Below are 23,670 nucleotides of genomic sequence, written 5' to 3' on the forward strand. Positions count from 1 at the left end.
TAATATAAAAACAGGGAGGGGACAAAACATAAGAGACTCTTAAATACAGAGAACAAACCGAGGGTTGCTGGAGGGGTTGTGGGTGAAGGGATGGGCTAAATGGGCAAGGGGCATTAAGGAAGACACTTGTTGGGATGAGCATTGGGAGTTATATGTAGGGGATGAATCATTGGATTCTACTCCTGAAATTATTATTGCACCATATGCTAACTAACTCAGATGTAAATTTTTTTAAAAAATAAATAATTAATTAGAAAAAATAAAGCAGTGCTATCCAACATAGTAGCCACAAGCCACATACAGCTATTGAACACTTGCAATGTGGCAGAAGAACTAAATTTTTAATTTTATTTAATTTTAATTATTTTAAATATTAATAGTCACCTATGGCTGGTTCTAGTATCTAAATATCTAGTTCAGGGCATTCTCCTAAATGACATGGTCTCCAAAAGGGGGGTATTTTTTCCAAAGCCAGAAATAGCACAATGAAGAAAATCAAAGTGCAGGAGTCCTCAGAACTGTAGAATTGAAGTCCACCAAGGATGGATTTTAGCGTAGCTGTAATCAGCCAAGAGAACTTAAAACATACGCTCATGCAAAGGCTTGTACACAAATGTTCATAGCAGCATGATTTACGATACCAAAAAGTGAAAACAACCCAAACAGCCATCAACTGAAGAATGGATAAATAAAACATGGTATATCTATCCAGTGGAATATCATCCAGCATAAAAAGGAATGAAATACTGATACATGCTACAACATTGGTGAACATTTAAAAGATTACACTAAGTGAAAGAAGCTAGAAAAAAGGCCACATGTTGTATGATTCCATTTATATGAAATGTCCAGAACTGTCAGAGCTATAGAGACAGAAAATAGATTAATGGTTGCCTAGGGCTACAGTAGGGAAAGTTGGAGGAAAATGAGGAGTGACTGCTGACGAATATGGGGTTCCTTTTTGGGGTGATGAAAATGTCCTAAAATTGGTTGTGATGATGACTGCACAACTCTGTCAATAGAACAAAAATCATTGGGGCACCTGGGTGGCTCAGTCAGTTGAATGTCCGACTTCGGCTCAGGTCATGATCTCGCGGTCTGTGAGTTCGAGCCCCGCGTCGGGCTCTGTGCTGACAGCTCAGAGCCTGGAGCCTGCTTTGGATTCTGTGTCTCCCTCTCTCTGCCCCTCCCCTGCTCATGCTCTCTCTTTCTTTCAAAAATAAGTAAACATTAAAAAAATTAAAAAAAAATAGAACAAAAATCATTGACTTGTACACTTTAAATGGGTAAACTGCATGGTATGAATTATATCTCAAATTTAAAAATTCTGTGACTTTGATTGGAACTGCAATAATATACAGATTAACTTGGAAAAGCAGACATCTTTGCAAATCTTCCTTTCCAGAAAGTTTGCCTCTTAGCACACTATTCATTCATTCACAGTGTTCATTCATTCATACTGTCTCTTTCAAAGACTTGGCAGTTATTTATTTTAATGTTTTTTTTTAATTTATTTTTGAGACAGTATTTTTCATAATTGTGAAATGAATGGGCAAAAAAATGAATGAATGAACAAAGTTCTCTGTCTATATGGCCAGCCATATGAGAGTGAGGAAACATGGAAAGAAAGAGGGAATTCTAGAGGATATAAACAAAGAAGACAGATGCTAGACAGGCAGGAAGAAATGGTAGACATGGAGAAGAGTGTGAAACTTGTGGAATGGGATTTGGAGACATATCAAGAAGAGTTCTTAAGCACCTACAATGGGCTCAATTCTGGACTCTGCCATGGGAGAGACTGCAATAAGCCCCTGGAGCTGAGGTTCAGGTTATGGGACTTGTGCTTTGCAATCGAGGCTATTATTGCATCCTGTCCTCATGCCAGCTATTTTCAGGCCTTGATCCAGGAACCTTGTGCCTGTTCCCCTTGGCCAAAGTGGCTTTGGTGCCAGTTGGATTCTGCACCTCTTCTGTTGACAAGGCAGACCTGGGCCAGTACAGAAGTAACCCTTTTCCCATTGCTTAATTCCTCCTTACAGGAGGGAAATCATATACATTCATTCCTATGATACTGTGCCCCATGCTAGCCTTACCCAAAACAAGTGAATGAGGGCCGACCTCTCAGATCCTTTGCTATCACAGCATTAGGCATGTTGCCTAAAACAGACATATGCCTATAGCAGAAAAACAAAGTGGAAAGAACAGCCAAGGGCACCATTTTATATGTACATCAGGTCTCAAGTTTGATGCATGCAAAAATATTCATTACAATGGTTCTTTGTTATTTAGGTACATAGGATGGTTGAAAGCATTAGTTTGAAGGGTTTTCTCTATTCCTGTGGTACCTGAGCAGGGAAAAGTTTTAAGAAAGTGTCCAGATTCTCAACTTCCATATGTAATCTTTCCTAACATTGCTCTGCCTGAGTTGGTTCTCCTTTCCCACTTTCTCCTTCACAAATACACTTCTCCTACTTTATTTAAAAAAAAAAAAAAAATTACCATCTCTCTCTCTTATCCAGAGTGCCAAAGGGACAATTTGAGAATCTGTAACCTCAGAGGGAAAGGCCCAAGGCAGCAAATCAGAGAGCTTTCTTAAGAAATCAGTATAGGGGTATCTGGGTGGCTCAGTCAGTTAAGCATCTGACTTCAGTACAGGTCATGATCTGACAGTTCATGAATTCGAGTCTCTCATCAGGCTCTGTGCTGACAGTGCAGAGCCTGGAACCTGCTTCTGATTCTGTGTCTCCCTCTCTCTGTCCCTCTCCTACTCACACTCTGTCTCCCTCTCAAAAATAACATTTTTAAAAGTTAAAAAAGAAATAAAAACAGAAAGGAGTAACATCTTACAAGAACAGTGCTCTAACACCTGAGCCATGGAGCCCAGAAAGGAGTAACATCTTAATTCAAGCAGGTGACAAACTCATGGCAAAACTACTTGCCTTATTTCTCTTAGAATTATGATTCATAAGTTGAATGTTTAACATATTTATTTTAATTAGAAAAAAAAAAGTTAGGCATTTTCCAATAGAAAGTAATCTCATTTGGCTGATTTGTTGACAGTGAGAACCGGCTGTGTAAACTAGGTTGTATGGTGGACATTTTCTATAAATTATATGATCTAAATTTGGAGTTCCAAGATTTCAAAAAAGATATATAAAATATATACATGTATACAATGTAAAACGCATTGGAAATTAGATTTTTTGCAATTATTTAATCTTATGATAAAATGTTTAAATGTGAACTTTAAAATGTGTAAACAGTTGGGGTGCCTGAGTGACTCAGTCAGTTGGGCATCCGACTGTGGCTCAGGTCACAATCTTGAGGTTTGTGAGTTCGAGCCCTACATTAGGCTCACTGCAGTCACCATGGAGCCTGCTTCCCCGCTCTCTCTACCCCTCCCCCACTTGTGTTCACTCAAAAATAAATAAACATTAAAAAATGTATAAACAGTTATGTAATTTTTCAAAATTCTTTTAGTTATACAATTTTAAAAGTTTAAGACCATTCATTTATTATTATTTTTTAAGCAAGCTCTATGCCCAATGAGGGGCTCAAACTCACGACCCTGAGATCAAAAATCATATGCTCTACCGACTGAGCCAGCCAGGCACTACTTAAGACCACCAATCTAAATAATTATTTTTCAAAGGTATCCTGCCACTGCCCACTGCATCAGAATCATCTGAGGTAGTTATAAAAATACAAGTCAGAAGTCTTATCCTTTGGAGATTCTGAATTGATAGGCTGGCAGGGTCCAGGAATCTGGATTATTAATAAAATTCTCAAGTAATTATTTGGAGTCGCTAGATTTATTGTTTACCCCTAATTCAATGTATGAATTTGCACAAATTTTCTCATCTCTCTGAGCCTCAGTTTCCTTCTCTGTAAAGTATTAGAGGAAATGAGGGAGTCAAGAGGATGGAGAAGATTGGTATTAGACTGGATAATTTCTAATGTATCTTAGACTCCTTGATTCTCATTTCTTCCTTTCAGAGGCAGGAGAATGGGCCCGAAAAGAAAAGAGGTTTTACATACATAGGGGATGGGGCACAGGGGAGAAAACAAATTTGGCTGAGATAGAGTCCAAATAGAAGTAAATAAAATGAAAGTAATAAAAGTAATAAAACCTGTCATGCCCGACTCACATGGTGTTTGCATAGATCAAATAGGAATCCAGCTAATTCCTTACACAAGTATAGAATAAAACCATTTTAGAGGATATTCTTTCACCTGATCTTCACAGCTACTTTAGCAATAGGTTGAGCAGGTATAATTATCCCCATTTTATTTATTTATTTTTTTAATGTTTATTCATTTTTTGAGAGAGAGAGAGACACACAGCATGAGTGGTGGAGGGGCAGAAAGAGAGGGAGACACAGAATCCCAAGCAGGCTCCAGGCTCTGAGCTGTCAGCACACAGCCCGACGTGGGGCTTGAATTCACGGGCCGTGAGATCATGACCTGAGCCAAAGCCAGACGCTTAGCCAACTGAGCCACCCAGGCGCCCCTAATTATCCCCATTTTAAAAATCCAAGAAATCCAAAGGAAGTGGCTTGCCAAGACTACACAGCAGGTTAAGGAAAATCTGTAATTAGGTCCCAGGTTTCTGACTTTCGGGCTACTGTCTATTCAACAACACCAATTTGGACTGCACCTAAATGAATATCAGAGAAGCCTCTCTCCTAAGAATCTCTAGCAACACTGTGAGAAGGAGGAGACTCTTGTCCATTTTAAGCTTTAGCCCATGGTCAAGATCATGCGCATCACAATCTCTTCAATATCCTGAGAACTTAATTGAAAGACCCAAAACCTCTGGCAGGGAAGCCTGCATATGTCTACCTTCATAGTCCTTGACAATGCTCAAGTGTCACAGAAGCATTCGTATATCCATTTGCTTCTAGAGACATGGCCCCATTCCCTGAAACAAGGCAAAATACATTGTCTCCACATTTCCTTCCTAAATAAAATTTCAGTTCATAGGCAAAAATCTTGTTCCACCCACCCAGCATGTAAGGTCCATGAGGACAAGAACCAGATTTCTCTTGTCTATTGCTATGTCTCAGCACCTAGTACTGCCTGGCACATGTCATTTAGGATCTAAATGTAAGACCTAAAATAATAAAATTCTTTTTTTTTTTTTAATTATGACTTATTTTTGAGAGAGAGAGTGCACAAACGGGGTAGGGGCAGAGAGAGAGAGGGACAGAGGACTGGAAGTGGGCTCTATGCTGACAGCAGAGAGCCTGATGTAGGGCTCAAAGCCTCCAACTGAACTATGAGATCATGACCTGAGCTGAAGTCAGATGTTCAACTGACTGAGCCACCCAAGCACCCCTAAAATAATAAAATTCTTAGAAGAAAACATATGATAAAAATTTCATGACAATGGATTTGGCAATAATTTCTCAGATATTATACCCAGAAACATAGGAAACAAAAAATAGACATTGGACTTATAAAAAATTAAAAATTTTATGCATCAAAAGACTATCCCCATAGTGAAAAGGCAACCCACAGCATGGGAGAAAATATTGGCAAATTATGTATCTCATAAGGGATTAATATCCAAAAGATACAGATAACTCCTAAAGATCAACACAAAACCAATCAACACAATTCAAAAATGGGCAAAGGACTTGAATAGACATTTCCTGAAACAACATATACAAATGGCCAATAGCACATGAAACATTACTAGTCATTAGAAAAATGCCAGTCAAAACTACAATGAGATAGCAGTATTAAAAAGTGAATGAGGACAGTGCTCTCTGATCCTTTATTATCAAAAGCTCCCTAATGCCTAATAAAGTTCACACTGTTCAGCCTTGTCCTGGGTTCTTCCAGGGTCTGGCTCAACCTTAACTGATCAACTTCAGCCATGCTGTTCTTCTAGGACCATCTTTTGCTCCATCTGAAGCTCTCTCAGCCCCTGGGCAGGAATGCTGCAATGACAGGGAAATGAACAGACAGGGCAACTGCTCTGGACTGGAAGTCAGGATAACTGGTTTCAAGTCAAGCTTTGCTACTTCTGGCAACATTAATCCTTTTACAAATGATTTCACTTCTCTGGGCCTTAGGTACTTCAACTGTAAATGAGGGAAATATTTCATTAAATGTGCTTTCTATAGATTTTTTTTAAAAACCTATTTTTTTATGTTTATTTAAAAGAGAGAGAGAGAGAGCACAAGCAGGGGAGGGACAAAGAGAGAGGGAGACACAGAATCCAAAATAGCTCCAGGCTCTAAGCTGTCAGTGCAGAGCCCAATGTGGGGTTCAAACCCACAAACAGTGAGATCATGACCTGAGCTGAAGTGGGACACTTTACCAACTGAGACACCCAGGTACCCCTCTAGATATAGGTTTTATTATTCATTCTGGCTGAGAGCAAGAAAGAGGGTTGAAAAGTGAGAAGTGGGAAAAGCTTCACAAAGAAGATGGCATTATGGATGGTTATGAAACAATAAGCAGGATTTAGATTGGCTCAGATAAGGAACAGACCAATTCAGGAAGAGGAGAACAACATTAATTAGCTTAGATATAGAAGTGGAAAAGCACAGGCCAGTTTACAAATACCAATCCTAAATAACATTTTCATCTACCAGTGGTGTTTTTTCATAAAGCTAAATTTATTTGATATAAAGGATACTTTGTATTGTATGTTCTGCCTATTCTCATGCAGTTAAATTATCTTTATTCTCAATTGAGTGATAATAATATAAGCTGGTATTTGCAGTTTCAAAAATATTCCTAATTCATAAAATCTTTAATTGCAAACTCTTTAGGAGGTCCCTGCTGAAATATTTGTGGAATTTTTAAAAATCTCAATCATTTGATATAAAATTAAATAGCAACCAACTTAGTTTAGACCTTTAGGTATATTTTGTTGGCTATAAGACAGAAAAGATTAGAATGTCAAGGTCCTGAAAGTCAAGTAAAGACTATTCTGGATTGAAGCTTTATTTTGCTCTCCAGGTGCACCTGGATACAGATGAGTCACTGCAGCAAGGTATTACCTTCAAACAGACATGTGCATGAGCAGCTCCCGGGCAGCCTTATGGATTTTGGCCAGAGTCAAGTTAACCCTCTAGACCTCACATTTGTTCCAGAGCCCATATTGCTAATCAGCTTCAGCTCTTAGTTGACGGAATTTCCTGAAGGGTCTCTGTGGAGTCACATAGGGTTTGTGACAAAACCACCTCCTGGCCACTGTTGTGTTGGCTCTACTTGCCCATCTGTACCTAGGCACAGGCCCCAGTGACTGAGAAAGATCTGTACTTGTAACTTTTCTATAAATTTAGGTATGTTTCAAATTTTTAAATTAAAGACTGATAATATAGATGAGGGAGATACCATACAAAGAATCCCAAATGCTTAGTTTAAGTTTTATTCTGTAGATAAAGAAAAGCAAGAAAGGTCCCTAGATTAAAAGCCCCTCCACCACCTCAAAACTTTTTACCTACTAAATCCCAAGCCACGGAGGAATGAAAGTGATCTTTGACAGAGTGGTCACCTGACAATCAGTGCCTACTGCTTGCCACATCATAAAAGGAAGAGAATGAGAGGTCAGTCCTTATTTTCATAAGCTTAAAATCTTTAATTGGAGAGATCCAAACCACCCATTACTTAAGGCCAATCTTAGGAGGACAGAGATCAAGAAAAGCATGAAAAATTCAAGAGTAGGAAAACACCAAAGGAATGCAAAACAAAACAAAAGTGTGGTCAATCATCAAACATTTCCTAGAAATAGTACATTTTGAGCCAAGTTTGAGAAAAGAGGCTAAGTGTTCATGAGAGGAAAGAGTGGCATTTTGAAAAGGATAGAAAAGTCATATGTGGCTGCCAGTCTTGAATCTCTCTGCCTAACAATGCCCTTGGACATGTGTGATATGTATGAATATTAGCATCACTGCAAAGTAATAAATATTTTCAGTATGTTTTCTCATCTTTCATCTCAACTAATCCTCATAGCAATTTTTTGAGATAGGTAGGACAAGATTTGCTATCCCATTTGTAAGGTCAGGAAACTGAGGCTCAGAAGGATGTCATAACTTGCCAAAGGTCACAAAGTAATGGTTAGGACCTCTGCCTGCAGATCCTCAGGCTAGGCTTTTTTTTTTTTTTTTTTTTTTTTAGTATATATAACCAAAAGATTGATCTTTTCAAAATGTAACTGATATGTCATACGTCTAATTAAAATTCTTCATTGGTTCCTTAGAAATTGTCAAAGCTGCAATTTTACATCTCTGTGTATGAAACATAAATTCCTGATTCTCCTCAAAGCTTCTCCTCCCAGTTTTCTTTCTTCTCCAACTCAACTAATGAAAATTCCATTTTTCCAGTTGCTCAGACAAAAAACCTTTGACATATTCTTGACTCCATTCTCTTCTACCCCACATCAAGTTCATCAGCAAATCCTATTGGCTCTGCCTTCAAAACATTCCAAAATCTGACCACTTTTCATGACCTCTACCTTTATTTACATTTTCATATTTTGCCTGAACTACTGTCAGTGCTATTACTATCCCCTTGCTATTGTACCATGCCCCTCATCCACTATTCTCAAGGTAGTATGCAGACTACATATAGTAGATATTCAGTAAAAAACTGTTTAATGAGTGGATAAATGAGCACATCTCAGCTAAGGAAAGGATGTTATTTCTTTGAGGTTTGCCCTTTAATGTATTTTTAAAAATGTTTTTAGGGGCGCCTGGGTGGCGCAGTCGGTTAAGCGTCCGACTTCAGCCGGGTCACGATCTCGCGGTCTGGGAGTTCGAGCCCCGCGTCAGGCTCTGGGCTGATGGCTCAGAGCCTGGAGCCTGTTTCTGATTCTGTGTCTCCCTCTCTCTCTGCCCCTCCCCCGTTCATGCTCTGTCTCTCTCTGTCCCAAAAATAAATAAACGTTGAAAAAAAAAATTAAAAAAAAATGTTTTTAATGTTTATTTATGAGAGAGAGAGAGAGCGTGAGCGGGCAAGGGGAGGAAAGAGGGAGATACAGAATCTGAAGCAGCCTCCAGGCTCAGAGCCTGATGCAGGGCTTGAACTTACAAATGGTGAGATCATGGTCTAAGCTGAAGTTGGATGCTTAATCGACTAAGCCACCCAGGCGCCCCTGCCCTCTAATGTATTTAGCTTTATATGTTATAAATTGTAGTCAACGATACTTTTTTTAAAATGTTTTTTTTATTTTTGAGAGAGAGCAAGAGAGACAGAGAGAGAGAGAGAGAGAATGCAAGTGGGGGCGGGGGGAGGCAGGCAGAGAGAGAGAGGGAGACACAGAATCCGAAGCAGACTCCAGGCTCTGAGCTGTCAGTACAGAGCCTGATGTGGGGCTCGAACTCACAAATGATGAGATCATGACCCGAGCCAAAGTCGGAGCCTCAACCTTAAGTAGGCTCCACACACAACATGGAGCTTGAACTCATGACCCCAAGATCAAGAGTTGCCTGCTCCACTGACTGAGCGAGCCAGGCACCCCTATGGTTAACATTTCTAAAGCTAGCTCTAAACCTCTGAAATAAACTACTGGTTAGACAAGTGGCAAATTGTCAAAGACGCAAAGGCTGTACAAACAAGCATAATGTCTACAATAAGAGAATGTAAGTGTTCTGTCCAGAACAAGTTACAACTGCTACGTGACTGGCCAAGTCACTTCCACTCTCTGAGCCTCAAGTTCCTCATCTATTAAGCATTGTTGTAAACCATATCCAGGTTCAAAAAAACAAGGGAACAAACATACAAGTACAGTACAGAGGAGACACAGTTTATTATTAGAATAAATAGAGGGGCGCCTGGGTGGCGCAGTCGGTTAAGCGTCCGACTTCAGCCAGGTCACGATCTCGCGGTCTGTGAGTTCGAGCCCCGTGTCAGGCTCTGGGCTGATGGCTCGGAGCCTGGAGCCTGTTTCCGATTCTGTGTCTCCCTCTCTCTCTGCCCCTCCCCCGTTCATGCTCTGTCTCTCTCTGTCCCAAAAATAAATAAAAAACGTTGAAAAAAAAAAAAGAATAAATAGAAAAGTCTTAGGTATTATAGGAGATTATAAGTTGGGTGGCAGGCACTGACAGTAATTCAGGTAGAGTTAGCTGTCGATGGGGTTAATGTAATCTTAAATATGTAAAGTTAGAACAAAGAATGGTAATAGTTCCCTGCCTGATGGAGACCATAGCTAGAATACTTCATTAGAGATACTGACAAACTAGAGTAGACTAGAGGAGACTGACACGGATGATAAAGAAGTTGTTCAGGAAACTACATCATGTAAGGAAACTGGAAGTATGGACTCAGTATTACCTCATCCATAAAATAAGAACACCAGACTAGGGGCGCCTGGGTGGCTCAGTCAGTTAAGCATCCGATTCTTGATTTCAGGTCAGGTCAAGATCTCATGGTTCATGGGTTCAAGCCCCTTGTCAGGCTCTGCGCTCAAGCCTACTTATGATTCTCTCTCTCCTTCACTTTCTGCCCCTCCCCTGCTCATGTTGTCTTTCTCAAAAATAAATAAACATTTTTTTAAAAAAGGACACTGGACTAGATCAGGGATTTTCAAACTGAGCTTTGCAAATCCCTAGATGTTCTACACACATACCTCACAAGGACCTCAGTGACAAAGTGAAGCCAAAAGAATGCAGCTCTGGTCCTCCTGTCTATGTTTCAACCAGATCAGCTCTGCTCTTGCCTGTTTTGGGTATGGGGCTTTGGGTAATAATGATAAAAACAGCTAACACACTGTTTGCCAAGCACTAAACCCTTTACACAGATTATTCCAATTATTCTTCACAACAATCTATGTCATAGGAATTGTTATTATTCACATTTTACAGACAGGAAAACAGAGGTTTAAAGAAGTGAGGCAACTACCCTAGCTAATAAGTATTAGAGTAGGGACTGAAATCTAAGCAGAGTCTATAGCCTACTTTTTTTAAAAAATTTTTTAAATGTTTATTTTTGAGAGACAGAGAGAGACACAGTGCAAGTAGCAGAGGGGCAGAGAGGGGCAGAGAGGGAGACACAGAATCGAAGCAGGTTCCAGGATCTGAGCTGTCAGCACACAGCCCAACACAGGGCTCAAACCCACAGACCATGAGATCATGACCTGAGCCAAAGTCGGACGCTTAACTGACTGAGCCACCCAGGCGTCCCTCAGCCTACTCTTTAAAAAAAAAAAAAAGTTTATTTATTTATTTATTTTTGAGGGTTGGGGGAGAGAGACCGTGCAAGGGAGGGGCAGGGAGAGAATCCCAAGCAAGCTCCATGCTGTTAGCACAGAGCCCAGCACGGGGCTCAATCCCACGAACCATGAGATCATGACCCATGCCAAAATCAAGAGTCAGATGCTTAACTGAGTCACCCAGGGGCCACTATAGCCTACTTTTGTTAATCACTATACATATAATATTTTATTTGAGCAAAAAGATTCTAATGACTTTAAAAAATTGAAAATTACTGAACTAGATGATCTTCAAGGCATCTTCTATATCTAAATTTCTATAATTCCACATTCAGCCTGCAAAGGGATATAATAACTGTCCTCCAGACACCTGTGTGGCTCAGTCGGTTGAGCGTCTGACTCTTGGTTCAGCTCAGGTCATGATCTCAAGGTTTCAAGGATTCAAGCCCCACACTGGGCTCTGCACAGGCAGTACGGAGCCTGCTTGGGACTCTCTGTCTCCCTCTCTCTCTACCCCTGCCCCACTTGCTCTGTCTCCCTCAAAATGAATAAATAAACTTAAAAAAAATAACTGCCCTCCTATATCAGAAGAGATGTTCTATGGAAAAAAAGAATAGGATTATTCTATGTAGCCTCAGAAAATAGAACTAAAGCAAAGGAAAAAGATAGAGTGAAAGAAACTTACAGGGAGGGACTATATCTAAGAACTTTGTAGCAGAGCTGTCCAACAATAGTAAGTGAACAGATAGTAAGTGAACTGTGTGCTCTTGGTAGTGTTCCATAATCAGACTGATCACATGGGGATTGTTGGGGATGGAGATATTGGAGCTACAATTCCTGCTTTGTATAGGAAGTAGACTAAATGACCTCAAAGGATTATAACTGAGAGTCTCAAATTCTCAGATAGAGGTTCAAGGTACCAGACACTGGGAATCATTACTATTGCCCAATGTCTTTCATACCAAATCCAGGAAAAGGAGAAAGGCCCATCCTCAGCTCCATGCCTTCTGTACTTACTGTTGTAAATGTGAAACTGCCCTAAAGCAAGAACCCATGCTCCCACCTGACCACCTGCTACCTTCAAGGGACAGGAACCCTTCCAACCTCTCCCAGCTGTCCTGTCACTGCAGTCCCCTACATTTATTTCAGCAATTCTAAAGGTCAGTGCCAGAAGTTAACTTTAACAAGTACCCTGTTCATTCTCTACAGTTTACAGGTGGGAAAAAGAAAGCTCAGAAAAGGGCATTATCTAAAACCATTCTCCTCATTATTCACTAAATACACTGGTATAAGAAGTCAGTCCAGACACAAATTCATGAAATTGACATGGAGCTCAGGATACTGAATCTGGCTTCAAGACAGTCTCCATTTATTATATACTTATTATTACATATGTTAACATATATAATAATATATTAATCTATAACACATATTATTACACATTTACTATTAACATCCCACCTACTTCTAAAAAGTGACTAGTGAATTGGACAACACAGCCTACCTGTCTCATTTTCAGTAATTTAGGGAAGAATTCTTTAAGGTGTCAAGGGTCATAAAACTCAGGAAGAAGTGAAACAGATTAGAGATCCACCTTAAACATGAAATCCTCCAGCCTTCTTCTGCAATTTGCCCACCAGATTCAAATGGAGAAAGACTGTTTCCAGCAACAGTTATTTCCCCACATACCTCCATTAGCATAAAGTATACACTACCAGGACCAGGACTGCCCCAGGCAAAGGGAGCAGACTCTCAACCTCAGCCCCTTAACTCCAAACCTTCTAAAATCCTCCTTTATTTCACCATGGCAACAGAAGCCCAGCCCACCTACTGAATCACTATAGGTTGCATCAAAACTTCTAAAAACCCACTTCCTCTTGAGACACAATCTAGAATCCTGAACTAGAAGAGCAAGAAGGACTTTGCAGAGTATCTATGACCACTAAGCCTCCACCACTCCCACAAAGGGAAGAGATGGTCTGAGACCATCTTCTTTCTCAAATGAGTGTTTTTCCTTACCACATGTATTTTAATCAGTAAATACACTATTGTGAAACCAGTGAAGACATAGACGGAAGACAAAAAAGTCCCTCCCTTCCCATATCACTGAAAGGAACTCCAGGACATGGACCTAGATAATTAACAGAGTCCTTGGATATGAATGCTAGGACAGAACACTCTAGGGCTCTGGCTTTCCATATCACCTTCACAATCTTCTCCCTGTCAGAACATGGGCTTGTCTCACCTTCCTACCTTCTCAAATACACATACAAATGCCCCACAGGTATCTGGAGAATTCTGGGTTTTTTTTTTAACGTTTATTCATTTTTTTTTTTTAATTTTTTTTTTAACATTTATTTATTTTTGGGACAGAGAGAGACAGAGCATGAACGGGGGAGGGGCAGAGAGAGAGGGAGACACAGAATCGGAAACAGGCTCCAGGCTCTGAGCCATCAGCCCAGAGCCTGACGCGGGGCTCGAACTCCCGGACCGCGAGATCGTGACCTGGCTGAAGTCGGACGCTTAACCGACTGCGCCACCCAGGCGCCCCAACGTTTATTCATTTTTGAGAGACAGAGAGAGAGTGTGTGAGCAGGGGAGAGGCAGAGAGAGAGGAAGACACAGAATCCGAAGCAGGCTCCAGGCACCAAGCTGCCAGCACAGAGCCTGACACAGGGCTCAAACCCACGAACTGCAAGACCACGACCTGAGCCAAAGTCAGATGTTCAACTGACCGAGCCACTCAGGCGCCCTGGAGAATTCTAAATATCACACTCTGGAATTCATACTTGGGAGCACAGAGGGATTCTGAGAGCAGAGTTTCTGTCCAAAGGTCACTCCTAAAGTCACCTGCCTCTCAAAAGTTCTGGTTTCTAAGGAAGGATTAATAATAGCCAGAGCCTATGGAGAGACAGCAATGATTCTGCGGAAGATAAGCACCAAGATGGCACAGAGATAATGAAAGCCAGAGGCAACCCAAAGCAAATAGTGGAAGGAATGGACTATACCAAATCACTTGGGTTTGGAGACTGGGGTCCTCTCCTGGAATAGCCTACAGATTGAGCAGTTAGTATAAATTGCCAGAATAACAGCCATCAAGTACTGTTTCCTCCCTTTCCCCATAAACCCTTTAATTAATCCTCCAAATCTTCTGTCCCCAGTGTCTCTTCAACTTGCCAGCCTCTCTACCTTTGCACTACCCCTAATATCCTTTGCTCTCTCTCCCTGAATGTCTATTCCAATAACTTTGTCACTGATCACCTTCTCACATATGTACACATAAATCCCCACTAACATCTCCTCCTACCACACTAGGAGGAAGAAATTGCAAGAGAGATTGAAACCAGTTTTGTGTGGAAGGCAAGATTAGCCCTTGGATCAGATGAGTGTGCACCTTTGAGAAAAGTAAAATGTTATATAGACTAAAGAAACCGTTGACTCTTCTCTCTCAACTTTCTGTTTCTCCACCATCTACACATGCAGTTACCTATGTTGCTTTTTTTTCCCTCCAAATTACTTTAAAATTTCATCTTTCCATTCCATTCCCACCAGCAGGATCCCAGTCCAGGCACCTCTACTCTGAATAACAAACTCCCAGCAAACTGGCTTCACGCTCCCATTTCCATATGTATCCAGATTAATTTTTTTAAACCCAGGTGTGACCACATCATTCCCTTGCATATAATCCTTTCATAGGTCTCCAAAAAATAGTCAAGGTCTCCCATTCCCGGACCCCATCCACTGTTGACGACAACCTTGACTCCTCTTTGTCTCACTCCCCACATCCAATCTAAGTCAGCAAATTCCATGGGCCTCTTCACTCAAAATAGATCCAGATTTGGTCTACTTCTAGCCACTTTCAAGATACTATTATGTTCTAAATCACCAACACTGCTCATCTGATTTCTATAATAGCCTCCTAATTGGTCTCCCTGATTCTACTCTTGCCTTCTGTCTATTCTCAACACAAAAGACAGAAAGATTCTAAATATACATCAAATTGCTGTCACTTTTGTGCTCAGGATTGTCCAGTGGTTCCCTACTTCACTATAAATAAAGCCCAAAAGCTTATATTGACTTTCAAGGTTCTACATGATGTAGTGTCTTGCTGACCTCATTCTGAAAACTCTCTAGTTCACACTGCTTCAGCTACACCAACTTCTCAGCCAGTCTTAAACCAAGCAGCAGCACACTCCTACCTCAGGGCTTTTGTACTTGTTCTTCCATGTACTTGGAATATTTCTCCTTCCCAATACAATTATCTGCGTGGCACACTCCATTTCCTTCTTAAATGTCTGCTCAAATGTCACTTTTATCAGACAGTTCTTCCCTTATCAACGCCCATTCTTTGTTGTCATTCCCTTTTTGCTTATGCCACTCTGTATTTTTCTATAGCATTTATCACTACCTGCCATATATTCATTGGCCTGTTTGTTTACTGTCTGTCTCCTCAAGCTGAAATATAACTTCCATGAAGGCATGGATATTGTTCAGAATAGTTCCTGGTACATAGCAAGTGCACAATAAATATTTATTGAATGAATAAATTGTTCCCTGTATACACCCTTTACTCCAGACAAATTTGACCTTCTCACTGTCCCAATAGTAATTATAGCTAATGTCTTTTGAGTGCTTTCAATGTGCCAGGAATTGGATACATCACTTTGTTACACTATTCAGTCAGTAACTACATGAGATGGAAACTACTTTTATCCATTTTACAGTTGAGGCTCAAAGATATTAAATAATTTGTATAAAATCATATAGCTATTTTTGCAGCAGAAACAGGACTCAAGTTAGGTTAGTCTGATACCAAAGCCCATTCTCCTAATTTTTTCATACTGCCTCCCTACATGCCTTCTCCCTTCTGTGAACTATTTGTGTAAGTGGCTCTTTGCAGTTGGCCCATAATTGCTTTCCAGCTGCTTTATATAGGTCTATTTGGTTTTCCAAATAGAATGTCAATTCCATAAGACCAAGATCTGGGTATTTGAAATGTGATACCACATTTTATCTTATATTTGTAAGCAAATTAACCTTAAAATTAATTTGACAAATTAACTTTAACTAATATGACAAATTTCTCTTTTCAACTGTCACAATCTGGTGTTAGACAACTAGAATAATGAAGCAGGATCATATGGTAAAAAAGAGTAACTGACTAGGAGTAAGGATACCTAGAGATTAGTCTCAGCTCTGTCTCCAAGCTCTGTGTCAGCTGTAGCCTCACTGATCTTTAATCTACTAATCTGTAAAGAAAGTTGGCCTAGATGAATCTAAATGATCATTTCAGGAGCACCTGGGTGGTTCAGTTGGTTAAGCACCTGACTCTTGATTTAGGCTCAGGTCATGATCTCACAGTCATGAGTTCAAGTCCCATGTTGGCTCTGCACTGACAGTGCAAAGCCTGCTTGGGATTCTCTCTCTCCCTCTCTCTCTCTGCCCCTCCTCTGCGTGCCCATGCCCTCTCTCTCTCTCTCAAAATAAAAAAATAAACTTAAAAAATAAATAATTGGCCACTTCAAATTCTAAAAATACTATTATTCCATGAAAATTTACAATGTGTCAATCCAAAAGTAAAAGGCCAAATTCTTCCTTAATATGGTTCTACTTTGGTTCTGTGAGCACTATTTCCTCTGTGCATTATTTCAGAACATGCCCTAAAACAAGGAATGAGCTATAAACGTGGTTTGTTAATGCCACTAGAGCTATATAAATGACATTGTTTAGGTTGAAAAGAAAGTCATACTGTGACTCCATAAGAAGTATATCAATTAGAGAAAACCGTGGAAAAGATGTCATTTTAAAAAGCATTATTGGGGGGCCTGGGTGGTTCACTCAGTTAAGCATCGGACTCTTGCTTTCAGCTTAGGTCATAATCTCAACAGTTGTGAAATCAAACCCCATGTCAGGCTCTGCACTGGGCACAGAGTCTGCTTAAGATGCTCTCTATTCCTCTCCCTCTGCCCCTGCCCTGCTCATGTACGTGCATGCATGCACACACTCTCTCTAAAAAAAAAAAAAAACAACTCTCTCTCCCTTTCCCTCTGCCCCTCCCCTCCCCCCAAGCACGTTTTCTTTCTTTTTCTTTCTTTCTTTCTTTCTTTCTTTCTCTCTCTCTCTCTCTCTCTCACGCACACACACACACACACACACACACACACACACACACAGCATGAATAAAAATTAGAGCAGGAAGAAGGTGGACTCCAAAACAAAACACTTTGGGGGAAAAAAGAGGACTTCATAGAATAAATGATATGATAGAGAGTTTGAAAAATACTGAGTACAAGATAAAGACAAATAATGCAAGAAAAATGGCAGGCAATTTTTAACTTCAGAGAAAACAAAAATCTGTATATAAAAGGAAATGCAGAGGCACCTGTATGGCTCAGTTGGGTAAACATTAAACTCTTGGTTTCAGCTCAAGTCATGACCTCATGTTTCCTGAGATCGAGCTCTGCATTCAGCTCTGGGCTGGTAGCACAGAGCCTGCTTGGGATTCTCTCTCTCTCTCTCTCTCTCTCTCTCCAACCTCTTTCTGCCCCTCCTCCACTTCTGCTTTCTCTCTCTCTCTCAAAATAAACAAATAAACTTCAAAAGAAAAAAAAGGAAATGCAATCATAATATATTACTCTTATGTAAACATTGTGTTTAAATTAACTAAAAAACAGAGCTAGATAGATGAGAGAATGAAGTTGGAGGAATATACAAGAACAAAATTCTCATCTATCATAATAGGAAGTCACAATTCCTAAAGTATGTTGTATAAGCATACTACTTAAAACTATGGAGGTAGAGCACCTGGGTGGCTCAGTTGATTGAGCACCTGACTTTTTTTTTTTTTTTTTTTGAGAGAGTGCGCGTGCACAGGCAAGGGAGGGGCACAGAGAGAGGGCGGAGAGAGAATCCCAAGCAGGCTCCATGCTGCCAGTGCACAGCCCAAACCGGGGCTCAATCCCACCAACTGTGAGCTCATGACCTGAGCCAAAATTGAGAGTTGGATGCTTAAATGACTGAGCCACCGCTCCCCTGAGCATCTGACTCTTGACTTTGGCTGAGGTCAAGATCCCAGATCGTGAGATTGAGCTCCACTTATGGAGCCTGCTTGAAATTCTCTCTCTCCCTCTATCCTTCTCCCCTACTTGTACTCTCAAATAAATAAATAAATAAATAAATAAATAAATAAATAAGGAGGTTTTAAGAGAAGTAACCACATCTGGCATATTTGCACTTTACTTTTTTATAACAAATGTGACTTATTTGTAGCTTGGTTTTACTTTATTGTTAACATAAAATAATTGAATAATAATGGCCCACATGGTACTTGTCTCCCACTCCTCTATCCCTATATCCATAATACCTAACATACGACTATCCAACATCTTTAAAAATTCTTGTTGATTGAGTGACCAATGTAAAAATGGGATGAAGAGAGGCGCCTGGGTGGCTCAGTCGGTTAAGAGGCCGACTTCGGCTCAGGTCATGATCTTGCGGTCCATGAGTTCGAGCCCCGCGTCGGGCTCTGTGCTGACAGCTCAGAGCCTGAAGCCTGTTTCAGATTCTGTGTCTCCCTCTCTCTGACCCTCCCCCGTTCATGCTTTGTCTCTCTCTGTCTCAAAAATAAACGTTAAAAAAAAAAATAAAAAAAAAATGGGATGAAGATATCTTGTTATGGAATTATAGAATTTTGCACTAGAAGCAAATTTAGAAATTATATAATCCAATGCTTCTCAAATTGGTGTTCCATGAAATACTGCTTCTTGTAATGTTAATAGCATGCTGCAGAAAGTGGGGCTCAAATAAATTTGGGTAATCCCGTGCAAAAAAATTAATCAGGTGTCTTTACTATAGTTCTTGGAGGCTTTACTATGTTAATACACATTGGGAATCCCAGAAAGGTAATTTATTATGTAGTGTTTCTCAGATTCATTTGTTTCATGAATTAAGCCCCTGCTACTATCTCTAGTAATGAGTGGTTTCTGGAGCATTCTTTGGAAAACACTGATCTAGTCAACTCCTCTCATTTTACAAGTAGGAAAAGAGACTCTCTAGAGCCTGTTCAGGTCTGGATGGCAGGGGAACTAGAAAGAAGGGCTTCAGGATTCTGGAGCAGTCTCCAGTGATTGAACAACTCTGGCCTAAGTTTTCTCAGTCTTTCGTCATGCACTTGAATTATTTCAAACAGTGAACAACATCAGACACAAGCCTCTCCTTTACAGATCTTTAAAGATTTTCTGATCCCTAAGGAACCCAGGAAGTGAACCCAAGTGTCAAATGGAGCTCAAGCCATAAAGTCCAAGGGCAGAAGCTAAAGGAAGTCTCAATAAAAGATTGAGTTTCAGTGGCAAAGTAACCCTAAATTGAGCAATAGCAATGTGAATAGACCACTCACATTTGTACAGTTTTTTTCCAATAAGTAAATAAATGCTTTCACAACATCATCTCACTTGAGATGAGAAAGACGGGGTAGAATTATGATCCTCATTTTATGGAAGAGGAAAGGGACTCTCACAGAGTTAAATGCCTTGTCTGTGGTCATATAGCAAGTGAATGGCAGAGTTGGGCTCATTTTAGGGCATTAGGGCTCTTATTAATACATCACAAACTGGGCAAATTTTGACTGAATACCAATTAACTCTTCCATGAAACATCCAAACTACTCCTATTGGCTCACTTAAAAAGAATAGATCAATTCTCAAAATGCTCATGGTGGTGGCAGAATCAACACCCCAATTATTGGAACTTCAAGGTCCTATTTGGGTTCAGTGTAGTAATACCACCTATAAGCTATGTTGCTAGAAGGAAGGGGTCTTAAAAAGTTCCCACTAGGAAGGCAACATCACCTAGTGTTACCAGCAAGGAGTCAAACAGACTTGAGTTTGAGTCCTGGCTCTACCACTTACTTATAAGCCCTATGATTTTATTCACTATATAACCCTCTGTGCTTCACTTCTTCACCTATATCGCAAAGCTGCTAAAAAGCTAATGTTAAGAGTTAGAAGGATAGCATGGTGTCATGGTTATGAGTATAAACTCTATAACTGTCCTAACTGGGTTTGAATCTCAGTCCTACTTCTTACTAGCTGTATGACTTCAAATAAGTCACTTAACATCTCAGAATTTCAGTTTTCACATATGTAAAATGAGGAAAACAGTGCATTCTTGGTTGTCAGCATCAAATGAGATAATATTTGTTAAGCACTTGAGCATAGTGTCTGATACTTTTGGGGAATGTCATCAAAAAGATGTGACCTCCAATTTACCTGATTGACCCTTCCAGCAGTGGGAGGCTTCTTACCCCTTCCCATGTCCTTGGAATGTGGGTTCCACTTGCCTTTCCTGCTCAAGGACATAGCCTTGAGATGTGACGATGTAGTACTGAAAACACCTGCATGTTACTAAGCCTACTTAGGACCTCTACACACTTTTAAGATTTGGAGGGTGAGGTCAGTGTTCCGTTTGTCTTGCTGCTGTCCAAGACAAGCTTTGTATGTAAGTTCTCTTTGTTTATTAAAACTGCCACCTACCAACCTGGAATGGCTGCCTCTTTCTTCAGTCTCTCCTTGCCCTCTGCTTATGGGGGGGAGAGGGGGGCGGTTTCAGATTATACCTGGGAAACTCCGGGAAGGACTGCAAACCAACAGGTATTATAGTTCACCCAAAGATGATAACAACAATGGTAGTGAAAATCCCAATATCCATACTTTCCTCCCAAAGCAAAATGAGAAAGATTGCTACTCAGTCCTATTCACTTCCATTTACCCTCCCCTCTCTTTCCTCTCCAACTACAAGCCAAGAATGCCAGACTAGAAGTCAGGACACCTGGCTCTGAATGTCAATTCTGTCACATACTAGTTATGTGATTTCAGTGAAGTCACTTAACTTACTTGAGGTATTTTTCCTCATCTGAGATTAAATTAGCAATACTTTACTTACTCTCCTAGGTTGTTGCAAGGATCAAATGAATTAATAGATTTTAAAGTACTTTGCGAACTATGAAACACTATAAAATTTGAGTGGTGACTTTTTATCTGTCACAGGCTTCAAGATAGATGTTTTTACCAGTAAAAAGCAACTTTATCGCCAAGTTTTTTCTCATGGACAATTCGATCCAGTACGTTGTAGCAGATGTTGGTAGTTGCTCCTTTCATCCACTCGATGAAGATTTTTCCTTTAGTCACATCAAAATTGTACTGGAGGAATGGGCCAGGACATGAGGTCTTCCAGTAAAATTCCTTGGCAATGTCTCCCCAAAACTCTGCAGCAGAAAGGGAAACCAAGACGTCACCAAATTTCTCAGACATATTTATCCTCAGATGGCTTACCAGTCTATGACACGAACAAGTCACAACTTCTCTGCCCTATACTCTAGGACCCACAACGGAGGTCCTTCCTTTACCTGTCTAATTTTTATCACCTACTACTTTCCTAACCTACCTTCTATTCCCATGAGCTGAATCTTGACTCAAATTTCTTCCTTCTCTCAAAACTGCCACTCCGTTTTTTACCATCTATTCAAATCATAGCCACACAATGCCTAGCACAATCAGTAATTTAACAAATTAAGTAGTGAAAGGAAGAAATCCTTTACCCACAGAGCCTTCCATAATATCTTTCTCTTAATTTGTTCATTCATTCACTTTCAGCAATTATTTAATGAGCATCTCCTCCTATTACATCTTGACCAAGTGTTACTTGCTATGAGTCAGATGTTGCTTTAAGCTCTTTATATGTATTATCTTATTTAGTCTCTACCACAACCATAAGAGGTAGGCCTTGTTTTCATTCTCATTTTATTGATTTGAAAAATCAAGGCTTACCAAATGTCCATTGACTGATGATGGATAAAAAAGACGTGGTATATATACATAATATATAATGGGTGCTGGGTATGAAGGAGGGCACTTGTTATGATAAGCATTGGATTTTGTATGTAACTAATGAATCACTGAATTCTACTCCTGAAACCAATATTGCACTGTATGTTAACTAACTAGAATTTAAGTAAAAATTTGAAAAGAAAAAAAAATGAAAATCAAGGCTCAGAGAAGTTAAATAACTTACCCTAGGTTATATAGTTACTAAGTCAAGATGTGAACTGCCCAGAGGAAGACATTTTTGCTAAAATCTAAATGAGAACAGGAGTTTTTCTCCACTTCCCTACCAGGAAACAGGGCCATGAGATAGAAAGGAACCAAGGGTATATGTTAAGAGGAACTCCCTGGGGCTGAAGCACTGAGAGTAAGAGAAAGAGTAGCAGAAATTAATTCATAAACTGGGCAGATCATGCGATCCTTCTGGGCATGATAAGGAATTTGATATTATCCTAAAGAAGAATGGAAAGCCATTGTAAGATTTTAAGGAGAGAGACATGAGCAGATTAATAATCTTAAAATATTTGCCTGCTACTCCATAGAAAATGTATTCAACAGGTAAAACATGTAATGTCAGAGCACTTAGGATATTGTCAGTACAGGGTCAGGAGCTAGAAGGAAGAGGCACACTTAGAAACATAACAGTGAAAGGAAATTTAGAGATTATTATCCCCATTTCACCAATAACAAACCAAATTCATAGAGGTAAAGTGATTTGCTCAAGGTTATGTGATTCAGTTTACACAATCTAGGTGGAAAGATAAGACTAACACATGAAATACTGTTGAACATGCAAAACAATATAGTTGAAAGCTAAATCATATGGTGTACAACTTGCAAACAATTTAAGAAATCCAAATAATTTTTAAAAAAGATAAATCCAATGTCAGATGGCTCTGTAAAAGAGATACTCTTAGGGGCGCCTGGGTGGCGCAGTCGGTTAAGCGTCCGACTTCAGCCAGGTCACGATCTCGCGGTCCGTGAGTTCGAGCCCCGCGTCGGGCTCTGGGCTGATGGCTCAGAGCCTGGAGCCTGTTTCCGATTCTGTGTCTCCCTCTCTCTCTGCCCCTCCCCCGTTCATACTCTGTCTCTCTCTGTCCCAAAAATAAATAAACGTTGAAAAAAAAAATTAAAAAAAAAAAAAAAGAGATACTCTTATATGATAATAGCATTATAAGAAATTGCCACAATCTTACTGGATAACAGGAAAATGACTGACGAGAGCCATAAAATTTTTTGTACCTTTAAACATCTGCTAACTTAATTTTGGGAAGCACACTACAAGAAAAAATTCCAAAGGAAAAAAAAAAGTGATTGCTAAAGAGATGTTTGTAGTAACACTATTTATAACAGTGAAACTGGAAACAACCCAAGAGCCTAATAATTAAAAAAAAAAAAAAAGCTGATGAAAACTAGTAATACTAGTAGTAATACAACAGAATACTAAATAGCCACTAAACAGAGGGCAAATGGGAACTGGCATTTTAGCAAATGGCCATTCCTGTACCAGGCACTGGACCAATCTTATTGAATCTATTTGTGTGTGTGTGTGTATGTGTGTGTGTTTTTAAGATTTTATTTTTAAGAAATCTCTGTATCCAATGTGGAGCTTGAACTCACAACCCT

General features: G+C 39.9%; 1 protein-coding gene across 2 annotated transcripts in view; it reads right to left on the bottom strand.

Annotated features, from left to right (window-relative positions):
* The window catches only part of ACSS2 (acyl-CoA synthetase short chain family member 2), a 50,647-nt gene that overhangs the window by 23,161 nt on the left and 3,816 nt on the right, over positions 1-23,670 (bottom strand). For both annotated transcript variants that reach the window (XM_047069800.1, XM_047069801.1), the window contains exon 2: positions 21,233-21,428. In XM_047069800.1, the coding sequence (XP_046925756.1) occupies positions 21,233-21,428 (196 nt within the window). The remainder of the gene's footprint in view (positions 1-21,232; positions 21,429-23,670) is intronic.

The sequence above is a fragment of the Lynx rufus genome, unplaced genomic scaffold (genome assembly GCF_022079265.1).
Source record: "Lynx rufus isolate CCGP_SWC_20201006 ecotype Redwood Valley unplaced genomic scaffold, mLynRuf1.p SCAF_8, whole genome shotgun sequence".
Classification (NCBI taxonomy): Eukaryota; Metazoa; Chordata; class Mammalia; order Carnivora; family Felidae; genus Lynx; species Lynx rufus.